At 40.9% G+C, this 17659-nt stretch overlaps 1 protein-coding gene across 10 annotated transcripts in view; it reads left to right on the top strand.

Annotated features, from left to right (window-relative positions):
- Window positions 1-17659, top strand: part of PTPRM (protein tyrosine phosphatase receptor type M) — an 837547-nt gene that overhangs the window by 746582 nt on the left and 73306 nt on the right. For all 10 annotated transcript variants that reach the window (XM_017951542.3, XM_017951543.3, XM_021929846.2 and 7 more), the window contains one exon: window positions 3004-3040. In XM_017951542.3, the coding sequence (XP_017807031.1) occupies window positions 3004-3040 (37 nt within the window). The remainder of the gene's footprint in view (window positions 1-3003; window positions 3041-17659) is intronic.

Genomic DNA, 17659 nt, shown 5'->3' with positions numbered 1-17659 from the left:
ACCAGGGGACACCGCTCACACTCCAGTCCCAGCTCCTGCAGTCCCTAATGGGTGCTTGAGTACAGGGACAGTGTCCTAGGCATCTTACATCCCCTGCACCCAGCACATGCCTGAATATGGAGAGAACCCGTAGTAAGTGTTTCATGAAATACCAACTGAAGGAGTCATTGTGATCAGATTAGGCATCATAGAGGATGTAATTTGAATGTAAAGCTTTTTAAAGTGAGTAAGTGGAAATGCAGGAGAGAAGACATTGCAGCTCAAGGAAGTCACATACATGAACAAGGCTATAAAGTAATGAAAAGACTGGATTAATGAGTTTGAATTTTATTTTAAGAGAGAACAGCCAATACTGAAGACCCCTTTATTCTCTTAGTCAATAGATCTTATTGAGTACTTATGCATTATTTACCTTTCTAGGTGCTAGCAGGAAAACTGTCAACAGTTCAAACCAAAACCAAAAAAACCTTTGACCCAATGGAGCTGCTGTTCTAATTAGGAGAAATGGGCAATAAATTGAAAAGTTAATTCTATATGGTCAATTAGAAAGTTGTATGTACTGCAGAGAAAACTAAAGCCGTAAAGGGGTGCTCGGAGTGCCAGACCTGAAGGTCCTGATGGCAATTTTGAATCAAGTGGCTGTAGTCAGTCCCACTGAGAAGGTAGCAAGTGAGCAAGGAAGACGAGGGGCTGAGCTACATAGATACCTGGAAGAAGAGCATTCTGGGCCGAGAAACGGCCCAAGCAAAGGCCTTGTTGTAGAACTTGTGCCTGGCAAATTTGAAGGAAAGCAACCAGGCAATCATTGGCATGGCATATAGGGGCCTGGGGAGTTCCATGATATAGGGGAGACTTCATGGGCCAGGTCAGGTACAGAGTTGTAAGGACTTTGGCTTTCACTGTGAGTGAGATGGGCAGTTGTTAGAGGGATCTGAGCAAAGGCGTGACGTGATCTGGCTGCTGGGAGGGGAGTGAACTGCACGTGGCCAGGAGAGGAAGCAGAGAAGCCTGCTGTGTGGCTGTGGGAATGAGCAGAGAGGTGACAGTGGAGGGGAGAAATGGCGAGACCCTTGAGCTACATTGAAGGTAGAGCCAGTAGGATTTGCTGGCAGATTGGCTACGGGGTGCAGGAGGGAGAGAGGGGTCAAGGATGCTGAGGAGAAGACGGTGGGTAGAACAGATTCAGGTAGTGGTTGGGGGAAAATGAGGAGTTCAGTCTTAGGTGTGTGAAGCTTTAAATATATATTAGACCTCCCAGTGGAGGTGCTGAACAGGCAGTGGATATGCATCAAGATTTCCAGGAAAAGGTCTGGGCTGGAAACAAGAATGTAGGATTCATCAGTGTACAGATGAGCTTGAAGGCCATGGGACTGGAGGAGCTCACCTGGAGAGTGAGAGCAGATGGAGGAAAACGTCCAAGAACCAGGCCTTCCACATCAAGTTGAAAAGGAAGAACCAGCCAATGAAATTGAGAACAAGTGGCCAGGGAGGTAGGTAGGAAGAAAACCAGGAGAGTCATATCCTGGAACCAGGGAAGAAAGTACTTCAAGGGGATTGATCATACTGATGCTGCCGATGGTCAAGTAGATGAGGACTGAGAAATGACGGTGATGTTCAGCAATACAGGCCCTGTGGACTCTTTGGACGACTTCACCATCAGATGAGTTCCTCCTGTCTACTGGGCACCTTGCTAGGCCCTCAGACATATAGTATAGATAAGTCAGGCAAAGTTCTTGCCCTTGTGGGACTTACCAGCCGATGAGAAATGAGTGATGTTCTAAAGAGTTCTATTTAATATTGGTCATGGTTCTGTAATTTGAGACCTACAGCAAGTCAATTGTATAAAAGAATGTGTTTGCTTTTGTTGTTCATTGTTTTCCAGTTGTTATTATGGGCAAAATAATCTAACTTATGCATTTAACTTATCTGAGAAAATCTGAGTTTTCTCTTCAAGTTTCTTTTTTCTGTTTTCCAGCCAGCTTTGGGCACAGTATTTTGGACAATCTTGGGGGGACAGAAGTAGAAAGTATTAAGATCCATGGTGATATGTTACCTAGGTGTAATTTTCTGAGTTGATTTTTTCTTTCCAGATATTTATCCTACAATTTTTTGTTTCCTTTTTTTTTTTTTTTTTTTTCAGACAGGGTCTCACTTTGCCACCCAGGCTGACATATACAGTGGTGCAATCTTGGCTTACTGCAGCCTCGAACCCCTGGGCTCATGCAAATCCTCCTGCCTCAGTCCCCCAAGTAGGTGGGACTACAGGTGCATGCCACTACACCTGGCTAATTTTTGTATGTTTTGTAGAGATGGTTTTTGGCCATGTTGTGCAGGCTGGCCTCAAACTCCTAAGCTCAAGCAGTCTGCCTGCCTCAGCCTCCCCAAAGTGCTGGGATTACAGGCATGAACCACCACACCCAGCCCTTTTTCTTTGGCCTCAATTTTTATCTGTCTTGTTTCTTGCAGGGTCATGATAAAAGGAAGGAATCTTTCAGAATTTCTGCCTCTTTAAATTCCTGGCCCTTGCTATAGTAGCATGTCATGGTATTATCAGTGTTTAAGAATGGTTTTGAAGATCGGTATTGATATAACTGTCTATACCAATACAACAGAATATGTGTTAAACCCCTGGCATATTGCCACTAACATCCCAAACACAAATGAAATTCTGTTGCAAATTCTCAGCCTGTTTGCACTTTGTAAGAGTAATGGTCATGGTATTTCAGAGAATCCATAAGTTGTTAGTGTTTCTTGCTCATCCGTCATCTCATAACCAGTTATGACTAAGTTACCCACACCTTTGGTGCAAGCATCAGAACTGTTGTATTTGATGCACCTCCACTAATTAAGAGAAACTCAAAGGTGCTGGGTTGGCCGTTTAACTTTCAGGTGATGCAGCTATTGGCATTTGTGTGCACATTCATTTCAGCAAAGTTAGCATGTGACTTCTCTGCTATTTATCGATTTTATGTTTATCAAATATTCTCTTTTATTTGTTTTTAGGGTTATCATCGACCCAATCATTACATTGCTACCCAAGGTAAGTTTATTTCTACTTTCTTATCTTTCTTTGTTTCTTTTGCCTGCCTCCTATAATTTTGTACCCACTTCACCCTCCTTCAGGAAGATATTGCACATTTATTACGGTTCTAGCCATCAGCAGGTACTCTCTTGTCTTCCCGTCAGACATTCTGGTCATGTAAATCGTTTAGTTAGAGCTTCATGTTGAGATCATTAGGAGAAATGTGTCCATCAATTCTTTATTGAATTCAATCTGTCCACCTTAGGAGTAAGTCGGACATTTGCAAAAGTAGATATATAGATAGCCATTCCATCAATATACACCAGCTGCTCTCTACACAGGGAACTGTGCTGGTTGCTGCTGGGGAGCCAGGCTGAACCCAGCAAGCACCCCCTTCTCACAGTGGTTTTGTTTAGTGGGGAAGGTGTGCAGTCACCTGTATGTACTTTAGTAGGTACAGTGCCAGGTGACGTCTGTGAGAGGAACAGATACAGATAAAACATTAGGGACATTTGGAGCAGGAAGGGGTTGCTTTCAGGTGGGATGACTCAAAAACCATTTTGTGGCAGAGGTGAGATTGGGAACAGGCCTTCTGAATGGAGAAACATCATGAGCAAAGATCTGGGAGCAGGAGTTTAGTTCTCCCAGGTGGAAAGCAGCTGGTGGGTCACATTGGCTAAAGAAAACAGAAGAAAGCTAGAGGACATGTTGAGGAAGCTAATGGCAATGGTTTTTGAGTGATTTTCCCAACCTATGAAGTGGGTCACCTGCAGAGGGTGGGTGTCATGAGAGAGCTGAGGTTTTAGAGAATGAGGCATCCTAAGGGATGAGTCAGTGAGTCAATATGGGATGGACTGAAGAAGGAGTAAGAAGCAGAGAAGACCCAGTTAAGGCTGAACAGCGCACGTTCTCCCCATTTTATTATTTTATCATTGTTTCCAGCAATACTACATCCCAGAAACAGTAGCAGGGAAGTGAAAAGGATGTGACCTGCCAAAGGTTATGCATGGGGGAGGGGTCTACACAGAAAGTCAATGACCAAGGGAATCAAGGATGCCAAGGTAATTGGGTTGGAAAGTCCAGGCTTGGAAGAAGGGCAATCAGAGGTGTCCACTGGACCATGATGAGAGGGAAGGAACTAACGGATTAAGGCTGGGTCCCATTGATGAGTCATAGGTTAGGAGAAGAAGCCGTTGTAGCCAGAGAGCAGAATTCCAACACTTGGATCTGCACCGTGCAGTAGAACTTCCTGCAGTGCTGGGAATGTTCTCTGTCTGTGCTGTCCGATATCGCAGCTACAAGTCACATGTGGCTCCTGCATGCTTGAAATACAGCTACTACAAATGAGGAACTGCATTTTGATTTTTAATATTGATAGAAATAGCTACACTTGGTTATTCCCTGTGGTAGCATTGGACAGCAAGGCTTTGGGGTGGAAAAGCTCCAGCTATAGCTGAAATGAAACCACTGTGGAAGCTGATCCTGCCCCATGCCCCGTGAACCTGGGTGACACCACACAGAGTCCACAGTCTCACATCACCACTAGGTTACTCTGCACTCAGGTCTAGATGACCTGCTGGAGCTTCCACTGTCCTTCATCGTCTATGACATGAAGTTGGTAATGGCTCCTTCCAAGGTCACTTTGCTAGCCAGACGCAAAGTCGTCTGTAGCGTTTTCAGTGTGAACCTGGCACAGAGCAGGTCCTACTACATAGAGATTGCTGAGGTCTTCAGGAAGCAAGGCTCAGCTTGAGCTCTTACCTATGGGATAGAACAAGGACACATGTAAGAGTTCAGTCCTAGACACCTCCTAACCCTGCCGCTTCCAAACGGAATTCATCAATGCCTTTAGAGGAACCTGTTGTTAGGGGTTTGAAATTCATTCTAATCGCTTTCAGAATGTTCTAAAGTAAGCGTCACAACATCAGATTTAATACATTTTATGATAATTTGACATTAACAGTTTTTGTAAATTCATGTGAAAATTTCATTGTAAAATATCCAAAATACTCCCGAGCTTCTTATCTCTCCAATAACTTGATTAGCAACCTGTGTTTTCATAGATAGCAAGAACATTAAGTTGCTCTTATTTGTATTTTCAATATTGAGGCCCTCTAGATTAATGTGACTAAACAGCTGAAGCAAAGACTGAACTGCCAAGGTCTAGACATGGCCCATTACCAGGCTTCCTTTCTTTTGTCCATTGTCTCTGCCCCTCTCCCCCTGTAGGAGATTATTCTTTAAAGAGAAATGTCACTAGAGAAGGTCACTTTCTGCAGAATTAGCATGAATGATACTTAATAGCTCAGTAACCCTCTCTGGCGGCATTCACGTGTTAATGAGCAAATGTATTTGTAAGTGGATAAGAAAGAGCAAATGTGATCAGTTCACAGTAGACAACCAGTCTGCCCTTAATGGAGAAGGGCACTGACTAATGCCCTGTTTACCAGGTCGTGGCAGCCTTTCCCTGGTACAAGGTGGGGTGCAGACTGGACTTCTCAAACTGGCAGTAGTAACGTCACTGCTGGTGGTGGTGCAGGGAGAGGAGGGAAAATGAATGAATACTTTTAATCTAACATGCAGTCAAGACTATACATATCATACTAAGAATAATAACATTCAGACCATGATGTTCAGATGAGAAAGTGAGAATCTTCTTTCTATTATATACCACAAGCATAATGGACTAATAGCCTTAGATTACCAGTAATCAAGATCACTGATGATAATCGGCACTAATTGGCATGGACAGGTAGAATATGTTCATAGATCACCTTTGTTGAAAAACAAACAAACAAACAAAAAACATTAATACCTCCAAGAGGCCAACAAAATGGGTGATGAAGACCAACAGGCAGATGCAATCTTTAAATGTCTTCTTGCTCTATTTTTCCTCTCTTTGCACTAACATAATTCTTTAAAATATATTCACAGCAGGAACCTATGAAACTATACAAATGGTCCAATTTGCTGACAACCAATTTTACTTCTAAAAGTTAGTAATGCACAGATGTTCATCAAGTTCCTTCAATACAGAGGACATATTATAAATTTATGTATTGGGTCTCCTCCTTCCCATCCACCCTCAGTTTTATTGATTTTTCTAACAGTAACTGACTTTGACCTTTGATAATAATGGGTGACGTTCCTGCAAATTGAAAGCATCCCATTCAAGCCAGATCTGTTGCTTTTTTTTAGCATTAATATGTTCTTCCTATCTCCCCTTGGTTTAAATGTTTTCTGTCTGGCCACTAATATATGATGACCCAATATTAACTTCATCATGTCTGACTGACCAGACATTAGTACAACAGTAGCATTCAAGATTTGTGATTTAGCAAACCAGGGGCTCAAAGAAGAGGAAGTCGTGTCTGCTACCGCATGTCTGTACGTAGAGGCAGGGCAGAGTGGAGATTTCAAAAGCAGGCTCAAGCAAAGGGCAGAAGAGCATGCAGTGGGTAGGATTGCCCAGAAGTGATCATATTTCACAATCAAAATACAACCTTGGAGACTATGTGGCCTGCAAGCTGGATGAAGCCACACACGTAAGAACCGACTGGAGAGAGCACCTCCTGGCCTCACGGTGGCAGCCATGGGGCCCCTGAATAAGTGTTCTTTTGATTTTTGTTTGACTTTATCTAGAGACATGATCTCACTCTGTCACCCAGACTGGAGTGCAGTAGTGGGATCATAGCTCACTGAAGCATCGAACTCCTGGGCTCACGTAATTCTCCCACCTCAGCCTCCAAAGCAGCTAGGACCACAGTTGCACACCAAGCCTGGCTTATACATTTTATTTTATTGTTTGTAGATTTAGGGTCTCCCCGTGTCGCCCAGGCTGATCTCAAACTCCTGGACTCGTAGGATCCTCCCACCATGGCCTCCCAAAGCACTGGGATTACGGGCATGAGCCATTGCGCTCAGCTTTGTTTAGTTTTAATTTAAAAACTGACCTCAAGAGTCAGATAACTCAGGGAAAGACCATGCAAGGCTGTTACTGAAGAAAATGCTATGAGTCTGTTCTAGACATAGTTTGCCCAGCCCTGAGCATCCTTCCTCACTTCTAAGTGAGCATTTTCCAGACTCATCTGTGCACTGGGATGCCCCAAGAAAGAGACTCAGGCCTGATGTGCTCTTTCCCGTGTACTGCATGCTCACCCCCCAAAACCACATGGTTAATCCAGATCCAGCCCCTGCTTTCTAAGTTATGATGCTTCTCATGACAACACAATAAAAAGCAAATGTTCAATGATACAGTCATGTCTGAAAATACATGTTAATTATTATTGTCTTCGATGTTGTAACCTGAGCTATATAGATTGTTGAGATGCACACGTTACTCTTTTAAGTTTAGGTGCCTCAATGCCCACTTCATCATTTCTTTCTTTCTGAACTGTGCTAATTTGACAAGGTTGGCTACCTGATTGGGGTTCCGACCTTAGCCTTCATCTTGCCATATATAGTTTGTTTTTGTCTCTGTCAGTGTTAGCTCTGTACAGCACCCTTGTGGAGTCCAGGCCTAGAGAGAGGATCTCCCAACAGAAGCCCCCATGGCCACATGAGAACAGGGAGACCCTTGTGCCCCCAATTGTGTTTTCCACAGGATTTGTGCACTCTGGCCCAAATGTCCCTCACCTTTGGGAGACACAGAACTTCTTTCAGAACTAATGAAATATCAAGATCATTTCCCCAGAAAGAAAATTTTATTTAAGGTAGTTCATGGACTACCCCCACCCCCCAATTTTATTTATGAATTATAGTAATTCTGTGGACCTCAGGTTATGAACTTTACTTTGGTCAGAAACATTAAAAGCTATTTGGGGATAAGACAGAAACCATAGACTTTATTAATCTTCTTTTTCTAGTATACTTTAAGTTCTGGGGTACATGTGCAGAACATGCAGTTCTACTTTTTTAAAAAACCGTACGTAGGGGTTAACAAAATGTCGTAGATTGTTTATAACTATGTGAAATACATTCCTGAAAGCATCAAAATTTTTACTAACTCTAACAAACTATTACTAAAATGTTTACTAGCCTAACTTTGTACTAAAAGACCCTAGAGTATTGTTATAATCGTTAGTATTTTGAACCATGGTCAGTTTGGGTTTGACTGTTCATCTCAGGCTGGGTTTTCTGCCTATATGTTATTTTGCATTTGTGCCTGAAAAGTTTATGCCTTTGCTCACTTTTCAACAATTTTAGCAATTATAATATATTAGAAAATGTTCTCTCTGAATGACAGAGACTAGAGTAGCTGGTCCTATAGCTGATGTTTATTTTTTAAAAGGAGGATGTAGTAGAAATAACACATGTACCACAGCCAGAAGGCTGGGATCCAAATTATAGTGCTGGCACAGAAAAGGTATTTGAACTTCCTAAACTTATTTAAGGTAGAGTCCTGGTGTTTGTAAATAGTAGTAATAGTCAGGACCTTACCAGACAGCACTCACACATACAGAGCTTATTTCATCTTTACCACAAATGTGGGGGATATATGTGATTGTCCCCAGTTTATAAATGAGAGGAAAGGAGACAAAGAGACTTGAAATAACATGCTCCAAGTCACAGACCTAAAAGTGCAAAGGCCAGATTCAGGAGTAGCCACTGAACTCCAGCATCAAAGTTCCTCCCACCTCACTATACTGCCTCCCATGGGTGACCTCGGGGATTACATTAACTCTTGTAAGTATCAATGCTTAGAGCAATTCCTGGCATGGAGCAAATGCCATGTGTGTATGACCTGATACTGTTTTTGAGAAACAGCACAGAATAGCTTAATAATTAGGAACACAGACTCTGGAACTACATTGTCTGAACTCAATCCCCAACCCTGGTTCCTCCGTTGGTAACTCGTGTGAGCTTGGACAAGTTACTTAACATCTCTGTGCTCATCATAAATGAAGATGAAAATAATCTACCTTGTAGGGGGCTGTTTTTTTTAACTGTTAGGTTCAGGGGTACTTGTGCAGGTTTGTTATATAGGTAAATTGCATGTCATGAGGGCTTGGTGTACAGATTATTTCGTCACCCAGATAATAAGCATAATACCTGATAGGTAGTTTTTTAATCCTCTCCTTCCTCCCACCCTCTACCCTCAAGTAGGCCCCAGTGACTGTTGCTGCCTTCTTTGTTCCCATGTGTTCTCAGTGTTAAACTCTGACTAATAAGTGAGAACATACAGTATTTGATTTTCCGTTCCTGCGATTGTTCACTTAGGATAATGGCCTCCAGCTTTATCCATGTTGCTGCAAAGGACATAATCTCATTCTTTTTTATGGCTGCATAGTATTCCGTGGTGTATGTGTACTACATTTTCTTTATCCAGTCTACTGTTGATGGGCATTTTGGTTGATTCCATGTCTTTGCCAATGTGAATACTGCTGTGATGAGCACACGTATGTATGTATCTCAATCATGCATGAATCATATGGAATGATTTATTTTCCTTTGGGTATACAGCCAGTAATGGGATTGCTGGGTCAAGTGGTACTTCTGTTCTAAGTTCTTTGAGAAATTTCCCAGACTGCTTTCCACAATGGCTGAACTAATTTACATTCTCACCAGCACTCTATAAGCATTCCATCTTCTCCACAACCTCTCCAGTGTCTGTTATTTTTTCTTTTTAGAAATAGCCATTCTAATTGGTGTGAGATGGTATCTCATTGTGGTTTTAATATGCATTTTTCTAATGATTAGTGATGTCGAGCATTTTTTCATGTACTTACTGGCCGCATGGTGCCTTCTTTTCAAGTGTATCTATTCCTGTTTTTTGCCAAATTGTAATGGGGTTATTTGGTTTTTGCTTGTTAATTTGTTTAAGTTCCTTATAGACTCTGGACATTAGACCTTCACTGGATACATAGTTTGAAAATATTTTCTCCCATTCTGTAGGTTTGTCTGTTTATTCTTCTGATGGTTTTTCTTGTTGTGCAGAAGCTCTTTAATTAGGTCTTATTTGTCAATTTTTGTATTTGTTGCCATTGCTTTTGACATCTGAGGAGGCGTAAGATCTCTACAATGAGAATACGAAACACTGCTAAAGAAATCAGAGATGATACAAACAGTGAAAAAATATTCCATGCTCATGGATAGGAAGAAGCAATATTGTTTAAATGGCCCTACTGCTCAAAGCAATTTAGAGTCAATGCTATTCCTATCAAACTACCAATGACTTTCTTCAGAGAATTAGAAAAAACTATTGTAAAATTCATACAGTACCATAAAAGAGCACAAATAGCCAAGGCAATCCTAAGTGAAAAGAACAAAGCTGGAGGCATCACTTTGTATGACTTGAAACTATGCTACGGGGCTACAGTAACCAAAACAGCATGGTACTGGTACAAAAGCATACACGTAGACCAACAGAACAGAATAGAGAGCCCAGAAATAGTGCCACACACCTACCACCATCTGATCTTTGACAAAGTTGACAAAAACAAGCAATGGGGAAAGGACTCCCCATTGTTATTATTATTGAATAATAAATGGTGCTGCGATAACTGGCTAGCCATATGCAGAAGATTGAAACTGGACCCCTTCCTTACACCATATACGAAAATCAACTCAAGATGAATTAAAGAATTAAATGTGAAACCTCAAACTATAAAAATCCTGGAATATAACCTAAGAAATAGCATTTTGGACATAGGCCCCAGCAAAGGGGCCTTTTCTTTTTAACACCTAGTAAGTGCCCATTTACAAAATAATGTCCTTCTTTGCTGACCTTGAAAATATACTCAGACAAAACAGAGTAGGTCTTACTAATTGCATATGTTCACATTTCACAATGTAAGTAGTCTAATGTAAACCCATAAATAGCTAGTAACATGAACTTTTCATTCCTCACATGTGAATAAACTTAAGCTGTACGTAGTTAAGAAGCCTTGGAACAATTCATAGACATTGTGATCTGTGGAGAACTGGCCGTCCAGATAGGCCCCCGCCACATGCCATGGACCTTATCACTGCCATCACTGTCTTCCTTTTATGTTCAGAGGATCCAGATGCTCAGTGTCATCTTTGAGGATGCCAGGTCATATTGGCAAAGACCACAGGAACTGATATAGGGAACCAGATATCAGATAGTCATTCACAATAAAAACTGTAGCCACCCATCAGACAGAACTGCCCAAGGTCAGGCAGGGGCATTCTGTGTGAAGAGGAAGATGCCTTGGCAGAAGATCACTTCATCATGAGCAGGGCATTAGAAGAAGGGGTCCCAGAGTTTCTTCATCATTCAATAAGTATGCCCCACCTGTCTTGTAGTGAGTTGGCATAAAACATAGGCTCAGTAAGAATACAAGAATGAATGAGTGAATGAATAAATGAATGGATTGGGAGTTACCACGTGCCACACACCACTTAGACAGTAGACTATCTCAGCCAGGTAGAAAGGATGGCTCATGTTGGCCCCGGGAAAGCATCTACTTCCTGGGGTGGATTTTGGCATCATTATCTCCAACATCTCTGACTGTTTCTGTTTCAAGTTAAGGGCTGGTCAGCTTCTAGTCTTAGAAACACTTTCTTTACATATGGCAATAAATCAAATCCTGTTTTTAAAGACAGTCCATCTGGTTAAAGTAACTTTTCTTGGCTGTACCCTGACCCTGTTTGTGCAACCCCTGTCCCCATACGTATGATCAGTGTTGTCTGCAGTTATCATTTGTCCATAATTTGAAAAAGAGAAGCCTAAAACGTTCCCTCCAGACACTTTCAGCTAGGAACAAACTTTTATGTGAAAATAATAAAAATGTGGGGAGTGAAGGTTTATAGTGGAAATATTTACAGAGCCTCAAACACTGCACAGCAGTTGAAACTTTGCTATAGTGACTTCATTCTTTTTGCTGTCAATCTGTTTTTCTTCTATATTTCTTCCACATACTTCCGGTATATTTTTAATAAAGATTTTTCAAAAAGATAAATATGGTTTATATTTTCCCAGCTCAAAATTCCCCTTCAGGCCTCTGAAGCAATAAATAATAATGCTTTGAATACCGTACTGACTTTCCTGGGCAAGCCGTTCCGGTAATGGAGGGTTCTCAGAGCGTCAGTGTAACTTCTGTACGCTCTGTAAAGCAGCTTTTGTCTCTTGCATTCTGGCCTCCAGATGGAGATGAACACTTGAAATTATTTCTCAGTAGAATTGAAAGAACTTTTTTTTTTTAAATCAAAAGCTCAGCCTTCAGTAAACAACTTTTGTTTTTATTCTTCCAAGCACCAGTGCGGTTTGCACTTCAAGTGCAAATTTTGTGTTAGCTAACACTGTGCTTCCTGGCAAAGTTGTTCCTGCGTTGTCAGTGGGTTGTAGGTTATGTTTTGGATTCATTTGTTATTTCCTATTTGAGACTAATTTAAAAGTATTACCTAGTGAAGTGGAGTATTCTCTGGCTTCCAAATTTAAATAGGGACGCTTTGAGAAAATGTGATTTATATACAGGCAAACAGTGACTCCATAAAAGTCATTGTCATAAGTATTCCAGCTACCCAGGGCCAAGTTTATACAGAACCTGCCTGCATTTTACCAACCATCTGTGGTTTTCCAAGAGAGAATGAACAATTGCAATTATCAGCTTATCCAGAAACTTCCTTTTAAACAATAGTTTCTCCTCACTAGATTAATTTCAAAAGACAGTGGCCAATTAGCCAAATGGTCACTTTCATAGAAATGAGAACATTTAAAGAAAGAGTTAAAATTAAAAGATGAAGTAAAAAATAGAGCATGTTGGGTAACATCCACCTATGTTATTACAGATGCTATAAGGAAAATGTGGCCCTCTAATAATAGAACCTAAGTTAATACAAAATAATTTGAAAATAAATGATGTCCTGTTGTTAAGCAGGCACTCAGATTTAAGGTGTCTTAAAACAAATGCTTTTTAAACCTTCAAGAGGATTTAGAGGTGTTCCTCATTTGAAGTAGAAAATTCATAGAATCTTTTAGAGGTGATAGAAACTTTAAGAAGCTCACAGTCCAGTCTCCTTGTTTTGTAATTAAAACAGTTGACACTTAAAGCAGAACTATATTTGAGTGACCTTCATCCACATAAGTTCAAAAGAGTCATATATGCAAAAGTATTTGCAAACTGCATGGACTAATGTTCATATTTTAATAGAGTGTGTGCAAATTTCAACCTAGGAGAAACCTCATGTGTTAAGACAGACCTGTTTCCCCATAGGGCCTTTTATTCAACAGAGAGAAAAAACTGTGAGGTTACATCTTTCTCCCAGGTTCAGCCCCTTAAAAGGAGAGAGCTGAAACTGATACCCATGTACTTTCCAAAGTGCTGGCTTCCCTGTGCCTCCGGCACCATGAGCCCTTGCAAAGCAAAGCTACTCCTTTATAGCCTGGTTCATTCAAAACTGAACAAAGGTTTCTGTGCACCTGTCACTTGCCAGAATCAGCACAGGATCCGGAATATACCAGTGACCTCAGAATTACCCAATGTGGAGGTATAAATAAATTGACACCCAACTCTTACTAATTTGTGATTTTAATGTACCCACAGATTTTGGGACTTCATTTTGATTTTTAATTATTTAGATTTTTTTTCAAGAGACATGGTCTTACTCTGTCACCTAGGCAGGAGTGTAGTAGCATGATCATAGCTCACTGCAGCCTCCAACTCCTGGGCTCAAGGGATCCTCCTGCCTCAGCCTCCTGAGTAGCTAGAACTACAGAGATAAGCAATCATGCCTGGCTAATTTTTATGTTACTTTTTGTAGAGACAGGGTCTTGCTATGTTGCTCAGGCTGGTCTCAAACTCCTGGCCTCAAGCAATCCTCCCACCTCAGTCTCCCAAGTTGCTGGGATTACAGGCATGAGGTGCTGCGCCCGGCCTGGGAACTTCTTTAAGCCATTTCTCTTATCCACCCCTACCCCATTTTGCAGATGAAAATATAAGACCCCGTGCAGCCCTAGAACCACTTTTCCAGAAATCTGGGCACCAGGTTTCTTTTTCACCCATGGGCACAGTTTAAGACAAGTTTTTCAAGGCCGCAAACAGTTTAGGAAGTTTCTGGCTATAACCAGTGACTTTTGTTTCTTGCCTTCTCACTCAAAATGAAGCTGCTGGAAATTTCCTTCTGCAACCCTTCACAGCCATGGAAAATATGAGACTGCCTGCACTGAGCTATGTCTAGGGAGCCAATTTATCTCTATTTCATTCATTTATTAGATTTATTCTCTTTTTTCTTAAATAAAAGAGGATTCCACTTGTGTACTGAGAAGAGCTTAATTAAGGAAGATACAGACTAATGAAAGCTTTTATTTCTCTGGCAGTAACCCCTGAAGCATATGAATATAGGCTGTTCCCTTCACTTTACTTCTCCTTGACAGAAGGCAGCCAGATCCTTTGGGTCACCAAACCCCTCCATTCTGAAGGCTGCCATTTATTTTTTCTGTCCTTGATTGTCTTCTCTCTGTTCCCCTCTTTAGAGCATGCACAAGTACCCAAGCTCAGTTTCTGAGCGTTCTCTTTGGAGACCGATACTGAGGAATGCTCTGTACCTCCGCCAGCAGGATGCTTCTGTGCTGTGGACATCTGTCATGTTCCTTCCTTCTGAGGCCACAGCACTTTCTCGTGCACCTGTTTGCAACTCCCCATGCACACCACCATTCAGTCTGTCCCAGGGATCAGGGACTGAAGGTCCCTCTGGAAGCAGTGTCTCTATCTCTGCATTGTAGAGCGTATTATTGCCACAATCTACCTACCCCCATTTTATTATTTTCTATATTAGAGATCCTCTTTGGAGCCCTAATCTGTATCCCGTCACTCAAATCTGATAGGTCTGCCTTTCTCGACCTGCTTTCCATGTCAAGAATAATAGAAACCTTTTATTCCTTCTCACAGTGGTACCACTGCAACCTGAAATTGTTTACGTAACTGGTAGGGAGGTCTGATTCTAGAAGATTACTGAATATCGTCCAAAAAGAACAAAATTCAAATAATGGTTTCTTTAGGTAGATGAAGTTTCCAGAAATGCTTTGGAACATTTCAATTCCAAGAGCAAGTCATGCTAGGCTACAAACCACCCCATTATTGGTTTTACCCATAGATATCTGTTTGCTTTATGAAACGTAGTCACAATCAGATCTCTTCAACTTGGCCTTAAAATTTCTTCCATATACAACCATGTTTTATGCCAGTAACTAGGCCAGGACTGTCCACTCCCCACTAAAGGACAGTAGGCAGAATGGTTAATAAAAGCCTAGACTCTAGAGTTGCACAGCCTAGGCTTATAAAGCAGCCTGCAAGTAACGTCTCCATAAATATTAGCTACAGTTATTGTTCTTACCATTTTGTATGTTTCAAAAGACACATCACTCAATAGCAGAGAAGCAGTTCAGGTTTTAACCCTAGTATAGTGTATACTCATATAGTTTCCATAAAAGCTGATACATCCTACACCTCTTGTTAATGCTTCCTTCTAGAAGGATGTACCAAAGGGAGCCACTTAAGTGTGTACCAACATCCTGTACTCCCTCCAGAGTACAAAGAGTGCCATCACTGTTCACTGTTAAACTGTAGACAAACAGAGGTTGGAAAGACAACAGCTGCGTCATAAGCTGGAAAAGCATATTTTGCTTCTGTTTTTGAAGTCTTGCTGAAATTGAGCAGCCCTGATAGCAGTGCCAGCTCCACATCTTGGTGTTCTGAAGGCTTCCCTGGCGCACACCTTTAGTCAGATGACATGTGAGTGAAAACAGCTTAATTCCAAAGACCACACAAGTTCCTTCCTAACAGGCTTCATTGAAAGCAGTTCCTGAGATAAGAATTACACAGGGGCGTTTTAGAGAGGCACTTTAACATGGTAAGTTCTTTGTATTTCTTAGGAAAAAAATGGCTGTTGAGTAAATTTATCTTTATTAAGACATACTAAATAATATCTACTATGTAATTATTTATCCTTTTTGTGTTTTTAAACATTTCATAATCATTTTAATTGAACAAATGATTAAAAGAAAAGATTATTAACCAGAAAAGAGAAAAGAGATGATGGTTGAAGGGTTATATAGCATATTATAGATAGAGGTTTCCCAGGCTATTTTAGTGTTTATTTAAAACCTGTCCATTAATATTTGGTTTATGCCAATTTTCTCTTAATGAAATTTGACATAACCTTTTGGTGTCCAATCAGGATTTCATATGTTTTAGAAATACAGCCAGAAACAAACATTCCATGAAACTAATTATGTAGAGAAAGCCACAAATAGTCAGATGGTTTGTATTGTCACACTTTCTTACCTCAGTCTGAAAGGAGAATTTTGGGGAATGGAATGAGGGAAATGTAAGCATCAACATGTGGGTTGTGTGTTCCGGAGGCAAGTCTAATCATGGATACAGCAGAAAGCGTATGCCTGATTGGAGGTATAAGAAGAGTACACACCTGCAAGTCAATTTAGAAGAAATTGGGCAAACGGCAAGTGCCTGCCAACCAGAGAGGGCCAGGGGAAGGGAAAAGACTCTTGTCACAGGAAAACCTCCTCCAGTTGAGAAGAAGAGATGTGTCATTGTGTGGCATCACTGGAATTTATTAACTGAAAACACTCTTTAACATTTATTATTTAAGTCATCACTTTCAACACTACTTCTAAAAAGGTATATTTTGTTATAGCTTTTCTCTTCTTTTACTATCACCAAATTAAATTTCCAGTGGACTGGTGTACATTTCTAACCCTGTAACTCTAGACATAAAGAGTTTTTCATGTGAGAGTTGTCCTTAGAAAATGCTATTTTTAACTGGCCAGTTATATTTTTGATTTTAGGTTAAAGTATTCCCCAGTTCTGCCCATCATAGAACAATTCTCGGCGTGTTTGCTTGTAATTCATTAGTTGATTTCTATTGTTACTTTTAAATGGTAATTTTCTTGGGATACTCTTAGCAGTTCGGGCTAATGAGCAAATCACGTCCGTTGCACCCACCCATCTCAACTTTGCTTTTCCTTTTCTGCAGCTGAAACAAAAAATTATTCATGAAAATTGCATGATTTTAACATAAGTAGCCTCAGGGGAGAACAAATGCAACTATCAAATAAGTGATGTTAAGGATTATTAATGCTGAAGCCAAGTATATTCTGTGTCACTGTTACCACTTCTGTGACACATGAGGCAAATTCAGTCCATAAAGCGTGGTGGCATATTTTACCATTTACCGCTCACTACTGTAAAAATGAAAAGCTACTCAATGTAAAATTATAGACTTAAGTGTTATGGAAGCATCACATTGAAAAATCACATAAAGCTTTATAATAAAAACTTAGAAAACCACCGAAGGGACAACTAGTTCTGTAAATGTTGAGTGACTGACTTCATAACCCTTATTATAGATTATCGCCAATGGCAACAGGAGCAATCGTGGATCAAAAATTTAGGACCACTTTTATTCATGTAGCAAGAGCTTTAAAATAAATGCCTGACTCTCAGGCTCATCATGTTCTGTGTTCAAGTCCCACCTTCAGCCGTCTTCATGGCTGATGGAGGGAAGGGGCTGCCAGTGCCCAAAGGAGGGAGCCCAGGTTTCCTGCAGCTGCTTCGCCTTCACGTCCCCCCTCTTTCGCTTCGCACGTCTGCCATTCGGTGTGTACCCGCACCACACACTCCCTCCTTCAGGTCCCAGAACCATGCTAGAAACAAA

Source organism: Papio anubis, chromosome 19, assembly GCF_008728515.1.
Source record: "Papio anubis isolate 15944 chromosome 19, Panubis1.0, whole genome shotgun sequence".
Taxonomy (NCBI): Eukaryota; Metazoa; Chordata; class Mammalia; order Primates; family Cercopithecidae; genus Papio; species Papio anubis.
The sequence above is the reverse complement of the archived record's forward strand: the minus strand, read 5'-3'. Positions and strand labels throughout refer to the sequence as shown.